Here is a 22,494-nt window from a genome sequence, read left to right as displayed (position 1 = left end):
GGCCTAAGGTGAAGAGAAGAGTAGAGAAATTGTATGCTCGTGTTTAGTATGCAAGAAGTCTTTTGGAATTTTGTAGCACTTAGACGTCCCATTTTGGAACTGTAATGGTGAGTGGATAGACCTTAATTGTAGGTTTGTCTGAGATACTTAAGAGATCGATTCTATTTGTGTTTTAGTGGATAGACTCGCCAAGTTTACTTGTTTTACCTTTAGATATCCTTTGGTGAAATTGATAGAGTTGTACATCAATAAGGTAGTGAGGTTGCATAAGGATTAGAAAGTAAGAAGAGAGAAGTCTACCATTACAAAAATTTCGGGGACGAAATTTCTTAAAGGAGGGAAGTATTGTAATACCCCAATTTTCAAAAAGGTTATTATTATTATTAGATGGTATTTGGTCATAATTATTTTAATAATTATAGAGGAATATTATTTTGTACGTTTTAAATAATTATTATTTTGGACAATTATTTTGTACGTATTAAATAAGTATTTTTATTAGCATTTTTAAATAAATATATATATGTTTTAAGAGAAGGTTGATTTTATATGATATTTTGTTATTGAAAATATATTATTATATTTAGGGTCAGAAATATATTATTATTATAGAGAAAAAATATTTTATAATATACATGTATTTATTTTATTTAATTATTTTGAGGAAAATTAGAAGTGGGTTAGAAGAGAAGGAAAATGGGTTGGGTTGACCCAGTCCAATGGATTAATTTTAAGAAAGGAGTCAGGTGGTGTTAACCCTATCTGCCTCATTTGCGTTCTGAAGGGTTAGGGAAAAAAAAGAGGAGAAACAAAGAGCTCTAAGAAAGAGTACTCAGGAACGATCTTAGATCACACCAAGACCATTCATCTTCTGCTCATCCAGGTACAGGGGAGATGGGTTTCTTCATATGTGAATATAGGGGTGTTCGGGTAGTGAGGGCAATCCCTAAGTCCCTCTAGGAACTCTATTTAAAATTCTGAACGATTATCTGTGCAATCGATGTTCTAAATTCTTAATTCATTTGGAAGAACTTATTTCTTGAATTGTCTTTGAATTCCATTGGGGCTTTCTTGTTAATTCTTTATCCTTAAATTTGATGACTTGAATTTTATGTGTTAAGAAGAGTTTAGATTTTTTTTTTGTAAAACCAATGGAAACCAATTTTTGAGGCTTGAGATGTGTATGGATTGATTTGGAACGTATGAAGAATATAAATGGAGTTAAACTGAACCAACGGGGTGTAGAAGTAGTGAAAATTGGTAAAAACCTTGTTGAAACTCGTAAAACGCAGGTTTAATTTCACAGAGGGGAGTCTGGGCAGAGATTTGGGCGCTCAGCGCCAGTTTTGGGCATCGGGCGTCGGGACCCCGACATACGTTTGTAATTTTGCAATATCTTTCTGTGTAGTTATCCAAATCGAGTGCCGTTTGTTTTGCTAGAAACTAGACATCTAAGGCTACCATTTAGACACAAGAATCGTGTAAAAATATTAATATTTTATCAAGTTATGTGAGTTGCAATTTGAGCCTTCCATTCTGTGTGCGAACCACAACATCAATTTTTGTGAGCCCTTAATGGTAACCTAAACGACTTTATTAGGATTTGTGTTCTTCATGAAAATTGTAGATATTGATGTTAGGATTCTAATGGAGTTGGGATCACTTAGAAAGGATATGTATATCTCGAGTTATGGTTAAATTTTTAACTGAATGTCATAGATATTGTGATGTGTGTGAAGAATTATGTGAAATTTGTGGTCTATGATGTTGATAACTTAATGATAGGTACCTAGCATGTGAGGATGATATTGCATGGATTGTTATTGACATGTGATGATGTTATATAATGGAGATGCATTAATAATGAGTTACGTGGGATGCATGAGTTGCATGAGACTTATGAGTTGCATGTGGTGCTTGAGAAGCCAGACGTGGCTATATTGCATTGGACCCTGGGCCCAGAGAGGGGTTGAGACAGGGGGGACCATGACGGGAGGCATTCCATGCGTGGGCCGTTGGGTGTTTAACTGCGCAGCTCACTGGCCACAGAGGGTTTAACGGTGGGTGGATTGCCTTTGCACGGGCCGCTGGGTGTTTAACCGTGCAACATACCGGCCCTGGGAGGGTGTGAGAACGGTATGCCCGCATTGGCAACAACTAAGGGAATTGACGAGGTACGCCCATTGTGCGGAGTGCCAAGTTGAGACTCTTAGGAGAGGAGATGTGTATGAGCATATAGTGAGCATGTGTATGAAAGCTTGTATGATTAAAAAAAAATGATGTTTGGTAATTATATGAGATGTATTTGTTGTTTATAGTTAATGATGATATTTTGGTGCACGGTGTGGGGTGGGAATTGGGTAGCTCTATGTTCATATATGATGTTATCTATCTCTCACCGTCCTGTTTTTATGTGGTTTTCTTTTAGGTGAAGATGAAGGCACTCATAGTGTTGAGTTCTAAAGGGAAAGGGTTCTGCTCTGATAGGATGTGACATTGGGGCATGAATTTAGGATGCTTTAGTTATGAATTGTTATTTTTCGTTTGAGGAGACTTATTTTTAGGAGTTTTATATTCACCTTATATTTTTAAATTCTGGATCCCTTTCATTTTTCTTTAGAGACCTTGATAATTTTCTTTTAAGAGTAAAACTTTATTATTATTATTATTATTATTATTTCTATTTATTTCAAGACTTGTGAACCTATGAGTTTTTATTAAAATATGTGGACCCTTCTTGATGTTATATTTATTGAATTATTCTTATTATTGTTACTTATCTATTATGGGGTAGAACGGTGTCACATATCCACTCACCATTACAGTTCCAAAATGGGACGTCTAAGTGCTACAAAATTCCAAAAGACTTCTTGCATACTAAACACGAGCATACAATTTCTCTACTCCTCTCTTCACCTTAGGCCACCATGCTTCCGCTGCACCACTCTGATACATCCTCCTAAGGTCCCGATACATCTCAGTAGCTCCTAAATGAATGTCCTTCCTCTAAAATCATCTTTCTTAATTGAAGGTTACTAAGCACCCAAATTTGTTCTTGCACCTCAAAATAACATCGATTCTACTCAAAAAAATTATCTACACTCCTACCAATCTTTTCCACTTGGTTCTCCAAGAAAGGCTCTAACTCCTAGGCTTCTCTAATCTCATCCATTAATTCACTAGTCACTTTCAACATAATCAATTCAATGCTCCTAAGGATAATCTCACACACAAAGCATAAGTCTCTAAATTCTTCAATCAAATCCAACCCTTAAATCATCATAAACGATATACCAGAGGTTATCATAATCAAGGCATCTGCTACAACATTGGTTTTACTTCTATGATCATCTCTAAAGATTAAACACCTAAGCGTAAGTTCACTAGGTATACATATCAGATCTCTAATTTCACCACTCCATCTACACCCAAGTCAAACTCTTATCCATCACCTTATCCTATAGCCTCATATCTTGTCACCAAAATTGTGCTTCTCCAATTTCCTTCAACAATCCATTCGTTACTCAAGTCATACTTAGTCTCACACTACTAAGAGTAACCTTATAAGCCAAACTTAAATCTCTAATTTGAGCCAAAAGGATTCATCTCTCTAATCATAAGGGAAGATAAATATAAAGGTTTCCTACACAAAACATCGGTCACCACAATAGCTTTACTCAATTAACAACTAAGTTTGAAATATTAGTCCTCTAGAAATTAAACTATCTCTTTAGTCACATAATTAACTACTCAGTCAACAGATAATTAAGGCTCTAACGATCAAAAAATACTTCAAGCTTGGAATCATATACATAATGTCTCCAAATCTTAGTATAAATATTAAAGCTACTAACTCAAGGTCATAGATAAGAAAATTCCTCTCATGAATTTTCAATTGCCTAAAATCATAACCTACTACTTTTCCTTCTTGTCACAATACTCCTCCCAAACATATCTTTAGAAGCATAACTATATATCACAAAAGGCTTACTAAGATCGGCCAATGCTCACACTAGCGCACTAGTCGATATTTCCTTAAGAATTTGGAAACTACTATCACACTTACTATCTCACACAAAAATAACACTCTTCTTACTCAATATGTTCAAAGGTAATGCTATCTTAGAAAGTTACTCAATAAATATCCAACAACAATGAGCTAATCCAAGAAACTCATAACCTCGCTAATAGACTCATGTATCTCTCACTTAAGCACAACTTCTATCTTAGATAGATCTACGTTATACCTCCGCAAGAAAATTACATGGCCTAGAACACTCATCTCATACAGTCAAAAATCATACTTAGATAATCTATCCTAAATTTATCTTGGATATATCTTCACACTTAACTCTTAATATGGTGATATCACATCCTAAGATCAATCTCATTAATACACAAACATCCACTAATTGATCCATAAAGTCATCTATCCTCATATATACATACATGCATATCAAATCATATTAGAATACCTACTTTAAAATCTTCATATATACTATCCCTAAGCATATACGAATCAATCATCGTTTACACCATAAAGCATGAATCAACTTTACCACATAACATCATACAATCTTAAACAACCTCTCAATCCACCTAACATCTTAGAATCATGACAAAAATCAATTTTTTTATCCTTGCATTGTCTAACGATTCAAAAATATCATGACACCATACATATCCCTTCAACAATGATCAAAGAAAATGATACCTAGAGAGTTATACTCATCCAAATGATCTCAAACCTATCTCAAAAGAAAGCTAAGAGAATAAGTTAAAACTCTTAGGAAGACATAAAATTCTAAAAGATCCTCTTCTTAGCTAAAAATTTCAAAAACCGCAGCAGATATATTCGGCGCTTACAGCTAGACCTTTGATCACCAAAGTAGCTATAACTGGAGTTCTAGACCTCCGTTTTACCTGATTCCAATTCCATTGGAAAGATAACGTCTAAGGCTACAACTTTTATGAAGATCATAAAATCTAAATCTGTCAATATGGTAGTCATAATGGCACAACAAAACTGCAGCGAAAATATCCTCTACACCAAACAGCAATAGTATATCAATATATCTAAGGCCACAAAAATACATCAACCCTTCCAAACTCACACCTCAACTTCATATTCAAGCTTCCCACTACAATCCTAAACCAAACAACTCACATATTTAGCACAACAGACTTAGAAAATAAAACTCACATGCCATAAACGGTAAACATGCCAACACCGACACTCAAGGGAATTACCAACATTTCAATCTCTCATCAAGGATACCAAAACTCCAATTCTCATATACAACCTCCTTGGATTCAATCGCTACAACTATAGATTCTAGAAACTCCATTAACCGTAAACTCTCGACAAATCAATGTCTCACCCAAATCTAAGGTCCCAATAATTTCTAGTTGATTAGCAAGGCTTCGTCCACTACTACTGGCACATATGCTTGCAATACGAGCGATACCACTCAACCACTACTTCTTACGTAAGCAAGAAGTATCAAAACAAATAAGCAATCATGAATAGCCTCAACTAAGCTATATCATGTCTTTCAGCCAAATTCTGAGAAAACAATATAAGTGTAAGCACAACACTAACAACACAAGGGAAACATCATCATCATCATCATTATCCTCATCATAAAGCAAAACATATTCCATCATTCATCTACCAAACAAGCATAGTAGACTCATAACTCACGGCCGATTGGATCGACCTGCTCTGATACCACTAAATGTGACACCCTTCAACCCCATAATAGATAAGTAACAACAATAAGAATAATTCAATAAATATAACATCAAGAAGGGTCCACATATTTTAATAAAAACTCATAGGTTCACAAGTCTTGAAATAAATAGAAATAATAATAATAATAATAATAAAGTTTTACTCTTAAAATAAAATTATCAAGGTCTCTAAAGAAAAATGAAAGGGATCCAGAATTTACAAATATAAGGTGAATATAAAACTCCTAAAAATAAGTCTCCTCAAACGACAAATAACAATTCATAACTAAAGCATCCTAAATTCATGCCCCAATGTCACATCCTATCAGAGCAGAACCCTTTCCCTTTAGAACTCAACACTATGAGTGCCTTCATCTTCACCTAAAAGAAAACCACATAAAAACAGGACGGTGAGAGATAGATAACATCATATATGAACATAGAGCTACCCAATTCCCACCCCACACCGTGCACCAAAATATCATCATTAACTATAATCAACAAATACATCCCATATAATTACCAAACATCATTTTTTTTCAATCATAAAAGCTTTCATACACATGCTCACTATATGCTCATACACATCTCCTCTCCTAAGAGTCTCAACTTGGTACTCCGCACAATGGGCGTACCTCGTCAATTCCCTTAGTTGTTGCCAATGCGGGCATACCGTTCTCACACCCTCCCAGGGCCGGTATGTTGCACGGTTAAACACCCAGCGGCCCGTGCAAAGGCAATCCACCCACCGTTAAACCCTCTGTGGCCAGTGAGCTGCGCAGTTAAACACCCAACGGCCCACGCATGGAATGCCTCCCGTCATGGTCCCCCCTGTCTCAACCCCTCTCTGGGCCCAGGGTCCAATGCAATATAGCCACGTCTGGCTTCTCAAGCACCACATGCAACTCATAAGTCTCATGCAACTCATGCATCCCACGTAACTCATAATTAATGCATCTCCATTATATAACATCATCACATGTCAATAACAATCCATGCAATATCATCCTCACATGCTAGGTACCTATCATTAAGTTATCAACATCATAGACCACAAATTTCACATAATTCTTCACACACATCACAATATCTATGACATTCAGTTAATAATTTAATCATAACTCGAGATATACATATCCTTTCTAAGTGATCCCAACTCCATTAGAATCCTAACATCAATATCTACAACTATCATGAAGAACACAAATCCTAATAAAGTCGTTTAGGTTACCATTCAGGGCTCACAAAAATTGATGTTGTGGTTCGCACACAGATTGGAAGGCTCAAATTGCAACTCACATAACTTGATCAAATATTAAAATGTTTACACGATTCTTGTGTCTATATGGTAGCCCCAGATGTCTAGTTTCTAACAAAACAAACGGCACTCGATTTGGATAACTACACAGAAAGATATCGCAAAATTACAAACGTATGTCGGGGTCCCGACGCCCGATGCCCAAAACTGGCGCTGAGCGCCCAAATCTCTGCCCAGACTCCCCTCTGTGAAATTAAACCTGCGTTTTACGAGTTTCAACAAGGTTTTTACCAATTTTCACTACTTCTACACCCCGTTGGTTCAGTTTAACTCCATTTATATTCTTCATACGTTCCAAATCAATCCATACACATCTCAAGCCTCAAAAATTGGTTTCCATTGGTTTTACAACAAAAAAATCTAAACTCTTCTTAACACATAAAATTCAAGTCATCAAATTTAAGGATAAAGAATTAACAAGAAAGCCCCAATGGAATTCAAAGACAATTCAAGAAATAAGTTCTTCCAAATGAATTAAGAATTTAGAACATCGATTGCACAGATAATCGTTCAGAATTTTAAATAGAGTTCCTAGAGGGACTTAGGGATTGCCCTCACTACCCGAACACCCCTATATTCACATATGAAGAAACCCATCTCCCCTGTACCTGGATGAGCAGAAGATGAATGGTCTTGGTGTGATCTAAGATCGTTCCTGAGTACTCTTTCTTAGAGCTCTTTGTTTCTCCTCTTTTTTTTCCCTAACCCTTCAGAACGCAAATGAGGCAGATAGGGTTAACACCACCTGACTCCTTTCTTAAAATTAATCCATTGGACTGGGTCAACCCAACCCATTTTCCTTCTCTTCTAACCCACTTCTAATTTTCCTCAAAATAATTAAATAAAATAAATACATGTATATTATAAAATATTTTTTTCTCTATAATAATAATATATTTCTGACCCTAAATATAATAATATATTTTCAATAACAAAATATCATATAAAATCAACCTTCTCTTAAAACATATAAATATTTATTTAAAAATGCTAATAAAAATACTTATTTAATACGTACAAAATAATTGTCCAAAATAATAATTATTTAAAACGTACAAAATAATATTCCTCTATAATTATTAAAATAATTATGACCAAATACCATCTAATAATAATAATAATAACCTTTTTGAAAATTGGGGTGTTACAAAAATAATCTACAAGAAATTTTTGCAAATTTTGCTACAATTTTAATGATCACAGAAATTTTTTTCCATGGTAAAAATTTGCAAAAAATATTGTATGAATTTTACTTTGTTTCTTGTAAATTTTCTTAAAAAAAATAAATTCGCAAGTAATGTTTACTAAATGGTAGAAAACTTTTGCAGGTAACTTTTCCTGCTAATTTTCCTGCAAATTTTAATCCGTAGGAAAAATAAAAAAAAAAATTATTTAGATTTATAAGTTTAATATTTTAAAAAAACTTCAAGTCCCATATCGATTGAAAATAAAAAAAAAATAAAGAGTATATAAGTTGTGGCAACGCTTACTTTACAAATTCATTTGTATGGTTGAGTGTTAGACTTATAATTTATAATCTTATAATTTAAAAGATTATGTATCACATGTTGGAGGTATGGAAATAAATGCTTCGGATGAATTCATTATTAGCATTTAAAAGTTGAAGAATTATTGATAAAATTTATAGTAATTTCTTTAATTTTTTCATAAAAAATATTCCTGCAGAATTTCTTGCGAAAAAAACTCACAGGAAACTTTCCTGTGAATTTTATTTTGCATGAAACTTTCCTGCGAATTATTTTTTGCAGGAAACTTTCCTGCAAATTTTTTTTTGCAAGAAATTTCGCAGAAAATTTTCTTGCGAATTTTAAAATTCAAAAAAGTATATTATTCACGAAGGTATTACTTGCAGATAAAATTTCGCAAAAAAAATTAATAAGAACAACGTTTCCTACGAATTTTAAAAAAATTCACAGAAAAAATCACATGTAATAAGAGAAATTTTAGTAGTGTTTATAAATTAGACTATAATATATAATTGTTAACATGAAGGGGTTATTGAAAGGGGAATGGGTCACAGAAATTAATCGAAAGAGCCATAGGATGAAAAATGAGTCATAGATAGATTAAATGCATTAAAAAATGATTTATAGAAAGTAAAATAAAAGGTTATTGAAAGACGAATTCCAAAAAAAAAAAGAACTAAACTATGAATGATGAATTACATGCACTGTTTTCTAGGAAACATTGAGTCATCCGTGTCAATGTGAGCAAGGCTCCTTTATTTATAGTTAAAATGTAGAATTTTAACATGTGTATCATAACTTCCTAACCATTACAAGTTGACATGCATTCCTCAAGTAGTTATTGGTCTAAATAAGTGTAACTTTTCTAATAATTGCTACGTATTTGGGCATGTTTTCTCAAAAAGTATGACGATATTATGAGATAATGGTCAAATTGTTCAGGTAAGTGTAATTCTTCTTTTGAGGTAAGCGTCAAATTTCTTGAATAAAAGTTCTAAAAAAATTTTACAATGTGCCTAAATTTATTTCAAGTCTTTCTGTTTTTATTGAATAATCATTTTGGTATAACATTAATTTTAACAAGTATTAACAATATATTTAGTCAAAAATTATTTTCATCCCATCTAAAAAATGAATCAATAAAATAATAAAAAGTATTACATTTATACCATTTTTTCTTTTATTTTATCAACTAAAAATTAAAATTTATATTAAGACAAATCATAACTTTATGTAAGGTTATAACCAATCACCAATCTCGTTAAAGGTTTACGTTAGAATTATGGACTACTTATCCATCTTCAATGATGTCCACATAAAAAAAAATATACATGTACTAGTAAGGTCATTCGACCACCATATAACCGATGCCCAATCGGCACCTGAACGGCTGAATCCGGTAGTCAATGCCCAATCGGCACCCGAATGGCCGAATCAGGTAGCCGACGGCTGATCGGCCACTGAATGTTCTAAACTCAGATCATTAATCAAGAGTTAGGGATTACCCCTAATCAAGAGTTAAGAGCTAATCACACCAATAAGACGATTAGAGGCATATTACCTAATATGGTAATCTTGTTGCAGGGCCCATGGGAGTTAGGGCCCATCAATGTTAGTATAAAAAGCTCATGTCACGAGGTAACCTCACTGTTCATTAATTACTATCGATATCTATGTTTGTCCTGACTTGAGCGTCGGAGTGCCTTTTGCATGTACCTCCTACTCACCGGAATATTCGATTGGAGCTCTCGTTCGGCCCCTCAGAGTACGGGAAGATTACTAGTGTCCCCTTTAGACAGATACATTTGGCGCCCACCGTGGGGTCGAACCGAGACAGTTATGAAGATTAACTGAACGAAGAAATGGCAAAAACAAGGAGAACGAACACGGAAGATCACCAGACCGAAGAGGAAGAACATGTTGAGGTGGTGGACGAAACCGACCTCTTTGAGACCGTTCATATGCTGAAGCAAAAAATGGCGGCTATGAAGCAGCAACGGGAAAAAGATGCGAAGGAACTGTCGGCTCTAAGAGCCGAGAATGTGGCACTAAAAAACCAAGATCCCTCGTGGAGGCCCACTTAGCCGACCAACACTCAAACCCAGGGGTCGTACCAATCCCACGAGATCCACACTTCGGCCCCTCATGCATCGGCAGTGGCACCCGAAAAGTTCCCGTCGGCTCTACCTACGGTCGGTCGGCCAACAGATATAGCGACGATCGGATCACACTGACACCCCTTTACCTCGTCCATTATGCAATTGCATTTGATGGATAATTGGAAATCACTGCCGATTGATAAATATGATGGCACAACTGAACCTGATGAACATCTTGATGTTTTTCTTACGCAGGTAACATTGAGCACCACGGATGATGCCGCTTTGTGTCAAATTTTCCCGACATCCCTCAAAGGAAGAGCTTTGAGTTGGTTCACTCGGCTCCTCCCTAACTCCATTGACTCCTTCAACACTTTGTCAACACAGTTCACTATCCAATTCGCAATGAGTTGTCCACACAATCTAACGTCCTTATCACTGATCAGTCTTCGATAGGACAAAAAGGAGTCTTTTCGGACTTTCATGGATCGGTTCAATAAGGCAGCATTAGAAATCTGAGATCTCAACCCCTCCGTAGCACTCCATCACCTTACAACAGCTTTGAAGCTCGGGCCATTTGTCAATAGTATTTGCAAGAAACCCCCTTCGGACATGAATGACTTGCGAAGGCGAGCCGATAAGTATATGAAAATGGAGGAGCAAGCTGAATTCCGTAACCAAGCCCGAGCTGAGGTTATGACAAAAAATGATAAGACAGTTGAACAACCGATTAAGCGTCGCAATAAAGAAATAACACTTCAGGAACGACCCGCGCGGTCCAAAATACTCTCATTACACGCCCTTGAACGCAATTCGGGCAGCGGTACTAGAACAAGCTCTGGCGTCCGAGGTGTTGGCAGTTTCGAAGAGAGCATCCACTCCACCACGTGCCGATACCAACAAATCCTGCAGGTATCACCGCAATCGTGGACACTCTATCGAAGAGTGTGCTACTTTAAAAGACAAAATTGAAGACCTGATTAAGCAAGGATAGCTTCAAAATTTTGTGGATCGGCCAAACTCGGCTCGACATCGGCCCACATACCAGTCTCAATAGCGAGACAAACTTGAGCGTTCAGACAGACATCGACGCAAGCGCAGCCGATCAAGAGATCGGAAGGAAGAGCCTCACACGACACATCGGCGTGTAATCAACATGATTGCTGGAGGGTTTGCCGGGGGTGGATCTACCTCATCGGCTCAAAAGAGACATCTGCGGGTCGTCAGATCGGTCAATGCTGTTGAGCAGCGATCGATTCAGCGGTTGCCTACCATCATATTCACTAACGAAGATTTTCAAGGCATTGACCCCGGTCCAAGATGACCCTATGGTTATCAGTGTGGAGATACATAATTGCATTGTGAAAAAGACATTGATAGATCAGGGCAGTTTGGCCGACATTTTGTACTGGAATACCTTCAAACAGCTCGGCATTCCTGAGGAGGAGCTAATCCCCTACAACGAACCGCTGGTCGGCTTTGCGGGCGAGAGGGTCAACACCAAGGGATCCATCAAACTCTCTACTCGATTTTGCTTCGACGAAAAGGAGTATCGGGATATACAGGTGAAGTATATTGTTGTTCAGGCCAACACGTCCTACAATATACTACTTGGTCGGCCTTCATTAAATGCCTTAGGGGCCATTGTTTCGACACCGCACCTTCCTATGAAATTTCCATCGGATAGTGGAAAAATTCTCACCATTCATGCCGATCAGAAGGCAGCTCGGGAATGTTACTTTGCAAGTCTACGGGTACCCCCAATCGGCGAAAAGTAAGCAAAAATCAAGACGAGTGCATGCAATAACTCCTCAATCCCCAGAGTCGGCTTCAGCATGGGATCTCGATCCAAGGTTAAATGAAGAACGGGCAGAACCAATAGAAGAAAAAGTCCCTTTGTAGATCGGCTCGCAGCCATCCCAAGTTACTTATATCGGGATCAGTTTGTCTGAAATCGAGCGTCTCGCATTAAGTAAAGTAATTGTCTCGAACAAAGATTTGTTCGCCTGGGCGCCGTCTGATATGCTAGGCATAGACCCAGATTTCATGTGCCATAGATTGTCAATCTGCCCGGTAGCCAAACCAGACGCTCAACGAAAAAGGAAGATGGGAACATAAAGGAAAATTGTCGTTGAATCGGAGGTCGCCAAGCTACTGCAAGCCCGATTCATTCAGGAAGTGCAATATACTACTTGGCTAGCAAATGTAGTCATGGTCAATAAACCTAATGGAAAATGGCGCATGTGCACGGACTACACCAACCTTAACAAGGCATGCCCCAAAGATGCCTACCCATTGCCTAACATCGTCCGATTGGTCGATGGGGTGACAGGACAAAAGTTATTAACATTCCTGGATGCCTATTCGGGATACAATCAAATTCGGATGCACCCACAGGACGAGGTGAAAATAGCCTTCATCAAGGAATCGGCCAACTACTGTTATCGGGTGATGCCTTTCGGCTTAAAAAATGCGGGAGTGACCTATCAGAGACTGATGGTTAAGATCTTCAGATATCAGATCGGCAAAAATCTTGAGGTGTATGTTGATGATATGGTGGTCAAGTCCAATGATCTTGGTACTCATAAGGATGATCTTGCCGAAGATTTTCAGAAGATTCGGAAACATGACATGAGGTTAAACCTTGAAAAGTGCATTTTTGGCATCGCCGGGAGTAAATTCCTCGGCTTCATGTTGTCGGCTAGAGGCATAGAAGCCAATCCAGATAAATTTCAGGCTATGATTGGAATGCGGAGTCCACGCAACATTAAGGAAGTTCAACAGTTAGCAGGTTGTCTAACTTCACTCTCTCAGTTCCTCCCCTGTTTAGCCGAAACGGCAAAACCCATCATTGGACTGCTGAAGAAGGTCTGCAAGTTCAACTGGGCAACAGAATGCGAGGAAGCCTTTAAAACGCTTAAGCAGCGACTCGGCTCGCCTCCGATCCTTTCCAAACCCGATCCAAGTCTAGACATGGTGGTGTACTTATGTGTGTCTAACAAAGCAATCAGTGTTGTCTTAGTGCAAGAAACAGATTCCCAAAGGCCAATCTATTTTGTAAGCCGAATGCTTCAAGATTCCGAAGGGAGATACCAGCTTCTAGAAAAGGTGGCGCTCGGTTTGGTCCACACGGAACAGCGTCTCTGACAGTACTTCCATAGTCATCGGGTTATAGTGCGCACTGATTGTCCAATCGCCAAAGTTTTGAGAAAACCTGAGTTGGCAGGACGCATGATGGCTTGGTCAATTGAGCTATCTGAGTTTGACATATCATTTGAACCAAGAGGTCCGATCAAGTCACAATGCTTAGTCGATTTCATCAATGAGTTGCAACCAGTCAGACATTTCGAGAGTGATCAATGGACGATCCACGTTGACGGTTCGTCTAACAATCAAGGCAGTGGGACTGGAATAATTCTCGAAGGACCGACAGGTTTGGCACTTGAACAATCACTCCGTTTTGCGTTCAAAGCCTCAAATAAGCAGGCCGAGTACGAGGCGTTGTTGACGGGGTTAAGGCTGGCTCAAGAAGTGGGCGTTCGGAAGCTGATATGTTGGACCGATTCGAAAGTCGTCTCGGAACAAGTAAACGAAAATTTTCAAGTTAAAGACGCCCACTTGTTGAAATATTATCATACTTTCCGAGATATGTGTCAAAACTTCGATGAAGTAACCGTGAAGCACACCCCTCGCGAAAATAATGAAAGGGCCGACCAGTTAGCCCGATTGGCAACCAGCAATCGCAAACCTGGACAACTCTGAACCACCCTTCATTTTGAGCTCTCCGCACCAAGCATCGATACCACCGACTGTTTAGCAGTCTCTAAACAACCAGCAACCTAGATGACCGACATATTATGCTTTATCACCGAAGGCACTGAGCCAACATGCCCTTCGGTGACAAAAAAGTTGAGAACCCAAGCTGCAAGATATTCAGTGGTGGGAGGAGAACTCTATCGGAGAGGTTTTTCATCTCCACTTCTCAAGTGTCTCAACTCCAAACAAGCCAATTATGTCTTGAGGGAAGTTCACGAGGGGATCTGCGGTTCTCATTCTCGGGGGAGAACCTTAGCAGCAAAGGTACTTCGGGCCGACTATTATTGGCCGACACTTAAAACTGATTGCATGGAGTTTGTCAAAAAGTGCATTCAATGCCAAATGCATGGCAACTTAATACACGCATCAGCCGAACAGCTACACAGCATCAGTTCACCTTGGTCGTTCATCTTGTGGGGAATGGATATACTGGGACCTTTTCTTATTGCCAAAGGGCAATGCAAGTTCTTGCTAGTCGCAGTAGATTATTTTACCAAATGGATCGAGGCCGAGCCACTCGCCACTATCACAGCGAATAATGTTCGTTTCTTTGGAGACATTATGTATATGATTCCAAGCTTGAAGTATTTTTTGATCGTTAGAGCCTTAATTATCTGTTGACTGAGTAGTTAATTATGTGACTAAAGAGATAGTTTAATTTCTAGAGGACTAATATTTCAAACTTAGTTGTTAATTGAGTAAAGCTATTGTGGTGACCGATGTTTTGTGTAGGAAACCTTTATATTTATCTTCCCTTATGATTAGAGAGATGAATCCTTTTGGCTCAAATTAGAGATTTAAGTTTGGCTTATAAGGTTACTCTTAGTAGTGTGAGACTAAGTATGACTTGAGTAACGAATGGATTGTTGAAGGAAATTGGAGAAGCACAATTTTGGTGACAAGATATGAGGCTATAGGATAAGGTGATGGATAAGAGTTTGACTTGGGTGTAGATGGAGTGGTGAAATTAGAGATCTGATATGTATACCTAGTGAACTTACGCTTAGGTGTTTAATCTTTAGAGATGATCATAGAAGTAAAACCAATGTTGTAGCAGATGCCTTGATTATGATAACCTCTGGTATATCGTTTATGATGATTTAAGGGTTGGATTTGATTGAAGAATTTAGAGACTTATGCTTTGTGTGTGAGATTATCCTTAGGAGCATTGAATTGATTATGTTGAAAGTGACTAGTGAATTAATGGATGAGATTAGAGAAGCCTAGGAGTTAGAGCCTTTCTTAGAGAACCAAGTGAAAAAGATTGGTAGGAGTGTAGATAATTTTTTTTGAGTAGAATCAATGTTATTTTGAGGTGCAAGAACAAATTTGGGTGCTTAGTAACCTTCAATTAAGAAAGATGATTTTAGAGGAAGGACATTCATTTAGGAGCTACTGAGATGTATCGGGACCTTAAGAGGATGTATCAGAGTGGTGCAGCGGAAGCATGGTGGCCTAAGGTGAAGAGAAGAGTAGAGAAATTGTATGCTCGTGTTTAGTATGCAAGAAGTCTTTTGGAATTTTGTAGCACTTAGACGTCCCATTTTGGAACTGTAATGGTGAGTGGATAGACCTTAATTGTAGGTTTGTCTGAGATACTTAAGAGATCGATTCTATTTGTGTTTTAGTGGATAGACTCGCCAAGTTTACTTGTTTTACCTTTAGATATCCTTTGGTGAAATTGATAGAGTTGTACATCAATAAGGTAGTGAGGTTGCATAAGGATTAGAAAGTAAGAAGAGAGAAGTCTACCATTACAAAAATTTCGGGGGACGAAATTTCTTAAAGGAGGGAAGTATTGTAATACCCCCAATTTTCAAAAAGGTTATTATTATTATTAGATGGTATTTGGTCATAATTATTTTAATAATTATAGAGGAATATTATTTTGTACGTTTTAAATAATTATTATTTTGGACAATTATTTTGTACGTATTAAATAAGTATTTTTATTAGCATTTTTAAATAAATATATATATGTTTTAAGAGAAGGTTGATTTTATATGATATTTTGTTATTGAAAATATATTATTATATTTAGGGTCAGAAATATATTATTATTATAGAGAAAAAATATTTTATAATATACATGTATTTATTTTATTTAATTATTTTGAGGAAAATTAGAAGTGGGTTAGAAGAGAAGGAAAATGGGTTGGGTTGACCCAGTCCAATGGATTAATTTTAAGAAAGGAGTCAGGTGGTGTTAACCCTATCTGCCTCATTTGCGTTCTGAAGGGTTAGGGAAAAAAAAGAGGAGAAACAAAGAGCTCTAAGAAAGAGTACTCAGGAACGATCTTAGATCACACCAAGACCATTCATCTTCTGCTCATCCAGGTACAGGGGAGATGGGTTTCTTCATATGTGAATATAGGGGTGTTCGGGTAGTGAGGGCAATCCCTAAGTCCCTCTAGGAACTCTATTTAAAATTCTGAACGATTATCTGTGCAATCGATGTTCTAAATTCTTAATTCATTTGGAAGAACTTATTTCTTGAATTGTCTTTGAATTCCATTGGGGCTTTCTTGTTAATTCTTTATCCTTAAATTTGATGACTTGAATTTTATGTGTTAAGAAGAGTTTAGATTTTTTTTTTGTAAAACCAATGGAAACCAATTTTTGAGGCTTGAGATGTGTATGGATTGATTTGGAACGTATGAAGAATATAAATGGAGTTAAACTGAACCAACGGGGTGTAGAAGTAGTGAAAATTGGTAAAAACCTTGTTGAAACTCGTAAAACGCAGGTTTAATTTCACAGAGGGGAGTCTGGGCAGAGATTTGGGCGCTCAGCGCCAGTTTTGGGCATCGGGCGTCGGGACCCCGACATACGTTTGTAATTTTGCAATATCTTTCTGTGTAGTTATCCAAATCGAGTGCCGTTTGTTTTGCTAGAAACTAGACATCTAAGGCTACCATTTAGACACAAGAATCGTGTAAAAATATTAATATTTTATCAAGTTATGTGAGTTGCAATTTGAGCCTTCCATTCTGTGTGCGAACCACAACATCAATTTTTGTGAGCCCTTAATGGTAACCTAAACGACTTTATTAGGATTTGTGTTCTTCATGAAAATTGTAGATATTGATGTTAGGATTCTAATGGAGTTGGGATCACTTAGAAAGGATATGTATATCTCGAGTTATGGTTAAATTTTTAACTGAATGTCATAGATATTGTGATGTGTGTGAAGAATTATGTGAAATTTGTGGTCTATGATGTTGATAACTTAATGATAGGTACCTAGCATGTGAGGATGATATTGCATGGATTGTTATTGACATGTGATGATGTTATATAATGGAGATGCATTAATAATGAGTTACGTGGGATGCATGAGTTGCATGAGACTTATGAGTTGCATGTGGTGCTTGAGAAGCCAGACGTGGCTATATTGCATTGGACCCTGGGCCCAGAGAGGGGTTGAGACAGGGGGGACCATGACGGGAGGCATTCCATGCGTGGGCCGTTGGGTGTTTAACTGCGCAGCTCACTGGCCACAGAGGGTTTAACGGTGGGTGGATTGCCTTTGCACGGGCCGCTGGGTGTTTAACCGTGCAACATACCGGCCCTGGGAGGGTGTGAGAACGGTATGCCCCGCATTGGCAACAACTAAGGGAATTGACGAGGTACGCCCATTGTGCGGAGTGCCAAGTTGAGACTCTTAGGAGAGGAGATGTGTATGAGCATATAGTGAGCATGTGTATGAAAGCTTGTATGATTAAAAAAAAATGATGTTTGGTAATTATATGAGATGTATTTGTTGTTTATAGTTAATGATGATATTTTGGTGCACGGTGTGGGGTGGGAATTGGGTAGCTCTATGTTCATATATGATGTTATCTATCTCTCACCGTCCTGTTTTTATGTGGTTTTCTTTTAGGTGAAGATGAAGGCACTCATAGTGTTGAGTTCTAAAGGGAAAGGGTTCTGCTCTGATAGGATGTGACATTGGGGCATGAATTTAGGATGCTTTAGTTATGAATTGTTATTTTTCGTTTGAGGAGACTTATTTTTAGGAGTTTTATATTCACCTTATATTTTTAAATTCTGGATCCCTTTCATTTTTCTTTAGAGACCTTGATAATTTTCTTTTAAGAGTAAAACTTTATTATTATTATTATTATTATTATTTCTATTTATTTCAAGACTTGTGAACCTATGAGTTTTTATTAAAATATGTGGACCCTTCTTGATGTTATATTTATTGAATTATTCTTATTATTGTTACTTATCTATTATGGGGTAGAACGGTGTCACATATCCACTCACCATTACAGTTCCAAAATGGGACGTCTAAGTGCTACAAAATTCCAAAAGACTTCTTGCATACTAAACACGAGCATACAATTTCTCTACTCCTCTCTTCACCTTAGGCCACCATGCTTCCGCTGCACCACTCTGATACATCCTCCTAAGGTCCCGATACATCTCAGTAGCTCCTAAATGAATGTCCTTCCTCTAAAATCATCTTTCTTAATTGAAGGTTACTAAGCACCCAAATTTGTTCTTGCACCTCAAAATAACATCGATTCTACTCAAAAAAATTATCTACACTCCTACCAATCTTTTCCACTTGGTTCTCCAAGAAAGGCTCTAACTCCTAGGCTTCTCTAATCTCATCCATTAATTCACTAGTCACTTTCAACATAATCAATTCAATGCTCCTAAGGATAATCTCACACACAAAGCATAAGTCTCTAAATTCTTCAATCAAATCCAACCCTTAAATCATCATAAACGATATACCAGAGGTTATCATAATCAAGGCATCTGCTACAACATTGGTTTTACTTCTATGATCATCTCTAAAGATTAAGCACCTAAGCGTAAGTTCACTAGGTATACATATCAGATCTCTAATTTCACCACTCCATCTACACCCAAGTCAAACTTTTATCCATCACCTTATCCTATAGCCTCATATCTTGTCACCAAAATTGTGCTTCTCCCAATTTCCTTCAACAATCCATTCGTTACTCAAGTCATACTTAGTCTCACACTACTAAGAGTAACCTTATAAGCCAAACTTAAATCTCTAATTTGAGCCAAAAGGATTCATCTCTCTAATCATAAGGGAAGATAAATATAAAGGTTTCCTACACAAAACATCGGTCACCACAATAGCTTTACTCAATTAACAACTAAGTTTGAAATATTAGTCCTCTAGAAATTAAACTATCTCTTTAGTCACATAATTAACTACTCAGTCAACAGATAATTAAGGCTCTAACGATCAAAAAATACTTCAAGCTTAGAATCATATACATAATGTCTCCAAATCTTAGTATAAATATTAAAGCTACTAACTCAAGGTCATAGATAAGAAAATTCCCCTCATGAATTTTCAATTGCCTAAAATCATAACCTACTACCTTTCCTTCTTGTCACAATACTCCTCCCAAACATATCTTTAGAAGCATAACTATATATCAACAAAAGGCTTACTAAGATCGGCCAATGCTCACACTAGCGCACTAGTCGATATTTCCTTAAGAATTTGGAAACTACTATCACACTTACTATCTCACACAAAAATAACACTCTTCTTACTCAATATGTTCAAAGGTAATGCTATCTTAGAAAGTTACTCAATAAATATCCAACAACAATGAGCTAATCCAAGAAACTCATAACCTCGCTAATAGACTCATGTATCTCTCACTTAAGCACAACTTCTATCTTAGATAGATCTACGTTATACCTCCGCAAGAAAAATTACATGGCCCTAGAACACTCATCTCATACAGTCAAAAATCATACTTAGATAATCTATCCCTAAATTTATCTTGGATATATCTTCACACTTAACTCTTAATATGGTGATATCACATCCTAAGATCAATCTCATTAATACACAAACATCCACTAATTGATCCATAAAGTCATCTATCCTCATATATACATACATGCATATCAAATCATATTAGAATACCTACTTTAAAATCTTCATATATACTATCCCTAAGCATATACGAATCAATCATCGTTTACACCATAAAGCATGAATCAACTTTACCACATAACATCATACAATCTTAAACAACCTCTCAATCCACCTAACATCTTAGAATCATGACAAAAATCAATTTTTTTATCCTTGCATTGTCTAACGATTCAAAAATATCATGACACCATACATATCCCTTCAACAAAGATCAAAGAAAATGATACCTAGAGAGTTATACTCATCCAAATGATCTCAAACCTATCTCAAAAAGAAAGCTAAGAGAATAAGTTAAAAACTCTTAGGAAGACATAAAATTCTAAAGATCCTCTTCTTAGCTAAAAAATTTCAAAAACCGCAGCAGATATATTCGGCGCTTACAGCTAGACCTTTGATCACCAAAGTAGCTATAACTGGAGTTCTAGACCTCCGTTTTAACCTGATTCCAATTCCATTGGAAAGATAACGTCTAAGGCTACAACTTTTATGAAGATCATAAAATCTAAATCTGTCAATATGGTAGTCATAATGGCACAACAAAACTGCAGCGAAAATATCCTCTACACCAAACAGCAATAGTATATCAATATATCTAAGGCCACAAAAATACATCAACCCTTCCAAACTCACCACCTCAACTTCATATTCAAGCTTCCCACTACAATCCTAAACCAAACAACTCACATATTTAGCACAACAGACTTAGAAAATATAAAACTCACATGCCATAAACGGTAAACATGCCAACACCAACACTCAAGGGAATTACCAACATTTCAATCTCTCATCAAGGATACCAAAACCTCCCAATTCTCATATACAACCTCCTTGGATTCAATCGCTACAACTATAGATTCTAGAAACTCATTAACCGTAAACTCTCGACAAATCAATGTCTCACCCAAATCTAAGGTCCCAATTAATTTCTAGTTGATTAGCAAGGCTTCGTCCACTACTACTTGGCACATATGCTTGCAATACGAGCGATACCACTCAACCACTACTTCTTACGTAAGCAAGAAGTATCAAAAACAAATAAGCAATCATGAATAGCCTCAACTAAGCTATATCATGTCTTTCAGCCAAATTCTGAGAAAACAATATAAGTGTAAGCACAACACTAACAACACAAGGGAAACATCATCATCATCATGATTATCCTCATCATAAAAGCAAAACATATTCCATCATTCATCTACCAAACAAGCATAGTAGACTCATAACTCACGGCCGATTGGATCGACCTGCTCTGATACCACTAAATGTGACACCCTTCAACCCCATAATAGATAAGTAACAACAATAAGAATAATTCAATAAATATAACATCAAGAAGGGTCCCACATATTTTAATAAAAACTCATAGGTTCACAAGTCTTGAAATAATAGAAATAATAATAATAATAATAATAAAGTTTTACTCTTAAAATAAAATTATCAAGGTCTCTAAAGAAATATGAAAGGGATCCAGAATTTACAAATATAAGGTGAATATAAAACTCCTAAAAATAAGTCTCCTCAAACGACAAATTAACAATTCATAACTAAAGCATCCTAAATTCATGCCCCAATGTCACATCCTATCAGAGCAGAACCCTTTCCCTTAGAACTCAACACTATGAGTGCCTTCATCTTCACCTAAAAGAAAACCACATAAAAACAGGACGGTGAGAGATAGATAACATCATATATGAACATAGAGCTACCCAATTCCCACCCCACACCCGTGCAACCAAAATATCATCATTAACTATAATCAACAAATACAATCCCATATAATTACCAAACATCATTTTTTTTCAATAATAAAAGCTTTCATACACATGCTCACTATATGCTCATACACATCTCCTCTCCTAAGAGTCTCAACTTGGTACTCCGCACAATGGGCGTACCTCGTCAATTCCCTTAGTTGTTGCCAATGCGGGCATACCGTTCTCACACCCTCCCAGGGCCGGTATGTTGCACGGTTAAACACCCAGCGGCCCGTGCAAAGGCAATCCACCCACCGTTTAAACCCTCTGTGGCCAGTGAGCTGCGCAGTTAAAACACCCAACGGGCCCACGCATGGAATGCCTCCCGTCATGGTCCCCC

The 22,494-nt window shown here is 37.1% G+C and overlaps 2 protein-coding genes across 2 annotated transcripts; both read left to right on the top strand.

Moving 5' to 3' along the window:
• Positions 1–11,872: 11,872 nt before the first annotated feature.
• LOC145954088 (uncharacterized) lies at positions 11,873–12,415 on the top strand. The gene has a single exon (XM_083067783.1). The coding sequence runs from the start codon at positions 11,873–11,875 to the stop codon at positions 12,413–12,415; it is 543 nt and encodes a 180-aa protein (XP_082923909.1).
• Positions 12,416–13,871: 1,456 nt separating this feature from the next.
• Positions 13,872–14,399, top strand: LOC145954086 (uncharacterized). Its single transcript, XM_083067775.1, has one exon. The coding sequence runs from the start codon at positions 13,872–13,874 to the stop codon at positions 14,397–14,399; it is 528 nt and encodes a 175-aa protein (XP_082923901.1).
• The last annotated feature ends 8,095 nt before the right edge of the window (positions 14,400–22,494 follow it).

This window comes from Cajanus cajan, chromosome 1, assembly GCF_000230855.2.
Source record: "Cajanus cajan strain Asha chromosome 1, NIPB_CcT2T_4, whole genome shotgun sequence".
NCBI lineage: Eukaryota > Viridiplantae > Streptophyta > Magnoliopsida > Fabales > Fabaceae > Cajanus > Cajanus cajan.
This window is presented reverse-complemented; position numbering and strand designations above follow the sequence as displayed.